The 3,588-nt window shown below is 41.7% G+C and overlaps 1 protein-coding gene across 1 annotated transcript; it reads right to left on the bottom strand.

The window, feature by feature from the left end:
- Positions 1-1,090: 1,090 nt before the first annotated feature.
- LOC107461917 (uncharacterized) lies at positions 1,091-2,563 on the bottom strand. The gene has a single exon (XM_016080477.1). It carries the CDS (start codon positions 2,561-2,563, stop codon positions 1,091-1,093), a length of 1,473 nt encoding a protein of 490 aa, XP_015935963.1.
- Positions 2,564-3,588: the final 1,025 nt, after the last annotated feature.

Genomic DNA, 3,588 nt, shown 5'->3' with positions numbered 1-3,588 from the left:
ATGGCTCTCTCCGATCTTTGTCTTGGCGACCATGTCATCAACATAGACCTCTAGGTTTCTGCCGATCTGTTGGTTGAAGACTTTATTCATCATCCGTTGGTATGTTGCTCCTGCATTCTTTAAGCCAAAGGGCATGACGTTATAGCAATAATTACCATATTCAGTGATAAAAGCGGTTTTTTCTTGATCTGATGGATGCATAAAGATCTGGTTGTATCCAGAATATGCATCCATGAAACTCAATGTACCATAACCACAAGAGTTATCTACTAAAGTATCAATTGAAGGTAAAGGATATGCGTCCTTTGGACAGGCTTTATTTAAGTCAGTGAAATCAACACACATACGCCATTTACCGTTATGTTTCTTTACCATTACGATGTTGGCTAGCCAAGTCGTGAATCTGATTTCTCGTATGAAGTTTGCATCGATTAGCTTTTTAGCCTCGTCCATGGATGCCAGTCTTTTTTCTGTGCCGAGGTTTCTTTTTTTCTGGGCTACTGGTCGGGTTTCTCTTCGCCTTTCATGGATGCGCCGATAAAGGTAAATTTGGTTGGATCATCTGTCAAGGTAAGCTTTATCAGCTCTTCATTTGGTAGAGGGCGATCTTGAAGGTCGGCTCGAAGATCCAGCTCGGTAAGCATTGGCTGTTCTGCGCCTATGGAGTTTACACGTCTGTCACTATTTCTCTTGATGGGCTTTAGGCTAGTGTTGTAACAGTGCCGAGCATCTTGTAGGTCGCCATGGACTATGGCCACCGTATTATCCTGCAGAGGAAACTTGATACAAAGATGAACAGTAGATACAATTGCGGCAAACCTGTTTAAAAAGGGTCGCCCTAAAATAAGGTTGTAAGGGCTGAAACTGTCAACCACCAAGTATTGAATATCTTGTGTTCTAGACGCAGGTTGTTCACCCAATGTGGTTTGTAACCATACTGAACCCATGACCGGGACTCGCTCTCCTGAGAAGCCGACCAAGTCTCCTACAGATGGTTGCAGAATGTTAGTACTTAATTTCATTTTCTCAAATGTAGTAAAGAATAAAACGTCGGCACTGCTGCCTGGGTCCAGCAGTACTTTCCGAACTATTAAATCGCCCAGCTGAATGGAGATGACGACAGGGTCATCGAGATTCGGTCATGAGCATGATAATCAGTTTGGGAAAATGTTATCTCAGGTGCTTTTTGTGTCAGCTGAGGATTGTTGGTCGTATCCGCCAGGGCGAGCATTGCTCTGTACGTGCGTTTGCGTGCAGAGCTTGTACATCCTCCCCCTGCATAGCCCCCAGAAATGCAATTAATTACACCCCTGGGTTGAGCAGGAACTTTCTCCTTGTCTTTTGATGGAGTTGCTACCGAGGATGGTTCCGCGGCAGAAGTGGATCTCTTTTGCATGTGACCTGCAATGAATTTGTCAAGGTGCCCCTGTCTCGCCAAACGTTCAAGGAGATCTTTAGCGATCACGCATTCATCGGTTGTATGACCGAACTTCTGATGGAACGTACAATACTTGGACTTATCAACATTTTTTGGTTCTGGATAACTCCCGGCTTTCCGTGGAGGTTTGATCAGCTTGGAATTTAATATTTCCTTGATAATGTCGTCTCCCTTGGTGTTGAACTGTGTGTATGAGTCGTATCGGGGTACTGGCTTGAAGTTCTTTCTACTTTCACGGGGCTTCTCGTCGTCTTTGGTGGTTGCCGACTTTTCTGACTTCCGAGCTTGACGGAGTTCTTCGATGTCTATCTGTCCTTTGGCCTTCTCACGGAACTCGGCCAGAGTCCTTGGTTTAGCTACCGCGATAGCTTCTTGAAATTTCCCTGGGCGGAGCCCGCTCTTGATGGCATGTAGGTGGACCTCAGGATGAAGATCGGGGATCCTCATTGCTATCTTCGTAAAACGGGTGATGTAGTCTTTCAGGCTTTCTTGAGGGCCTTGTTTAACAGTCGTCAAGTAGTCCGAGTCATGTAGATAAATAGCGGATGCTGCAAAGTGATCCTCAAATTGCTTTGCCAGTTCCTGAAATCGGGAAATAGAATCTGCAGGCAAAGAGCAAAACCAGTCAAGTGCAGGGCCATCTAAAAAAGAAGGAAAACAACGGCATAAAATAGGATCAGATGCACCGTTAACGATCATAATTGATCGGAATTTCTTAATGTGTTGCTTTGGATCTCCCAATCCATCATAAGGAGTTAACGTTGCTGGTAAAGTAAACTGCCTAGGTAGCTGGAAATTCATGATATCCGCCGTAAATGGTCCTGTGGAGTTGTCAAGCTCGTCCCTATCAGTTTCGGCTCTTTTTTCGCTATCATGCGGACCGCCGCCTTCCTCATCCTGAGGTGTTTCCGAAACAAGTGTGCGGTGTTCATCGTCATTATTCCGCTCATTATGATCGTTACCATGTTCAATGCGGGCATTGATTAATTGCTCCATCTGTTGTTGCATCCGTTGATTTTCGTTTCTCATATGCTCGTTTGCCTCAGCCATGTGCTGATTTGCCTGCTGAAGCTCAGTCACCATACGAAGGAGCTCGGATGGGGTGGGAGGAGGTGCGTCAGCCATTGTTAACCGTTGAGGTATTTGGGGCCTGAGAGAAAGGGACTTCAAGCTTCGGGCCCCACGGTGGGCGCCAAATGTTCTTGCCTTGTTGTAGCCGAACTATAGGTCGCTCCGAGAAAGGAGGAGAGGCTGAGCTTGTCTTCAAGTCACTACGTTCCTCCACCAGCAAGCCCGAGCCAAAAAGGGGGGAAGTACCTACAAAAAGTACTCCGACGCTCAAGTCAACTTTTGGAGAATTATTTCAAAGAGTTTCTTTTGTTCGTCAATGATCTCATGTCTTTTGTTTTCTCCTGATTGCTTTTTATAACCGAGATATTGTAACAGTAATATTCCTCAATTTATTGTTAGTGACGTAACCGATCAAAGGGCCAATTATTGTCATAAACTCGGCATAATTGATATGTCGGTTAAAGATGCCAGCCGAGTTATAACTCGTAACCGATGTATAACGGACGTATCAGTTTAAATTTTTTAAAAGAATAGTTTTATAATACTTAAAATATATTTTCCATCAATTAACTAGTATTTTAGGATTTCTTTTTTTAGATTTTTCTTTTGTAAATATGCTATGATTATTGGAAAAGTGTATATTCTTTTCAAAAGTGTATATTCTTTTCCATACACAGCCTACATACTACAAAATATTTATAGAAGAAAATAAAATATCCTACAATTCTGGCTAACAACACATATTTTGTAAGATACGTAAAAGATGTCATTTACCTTTCAGATAGTGAGTCATCATTATATATGTTGGGAGATGAGCATGTGAGATTGTGAGAATGTTTCAATAGAATATAATGTATGGAAGCATCTGTGGTGGATGCAAGGATAGAGATGAATATGAAGTATGAACTATTAATTTGTCGTTCTTGTTTATAAGCAATGAAGTGAAATAATGACATGATACTAATTTTTTTTCTTAAACTTAAACGGATAGAAAAATAATATAAATAATTATATTTTTAATATATTTTTCGTACAAAAGTTTTTTTGAATTTGTATAAAATTTTTGCATAAATTTATTT

The sequence above is a fragment of the Arachis duranensis genome, chromosome 8 (genome assembly GCF_000817695.3).
Source record: "Arachis duranensis cultivar V14167 chromosome 8, aradu.V14167.gnm2.J7QH, whole genome shotgun sequence".
Taxonomy (NCBI): Eukaryota; Viridiplantae; Streptophyta; class Magnoliopsida; order Fabales; family Fabaceae; genus Arachis; species Arachis duranensis.
Note: the sequence above shows the minus strand (reverse complement) of the source record. Positions and strands in the feature narration are given on the sequence as shown.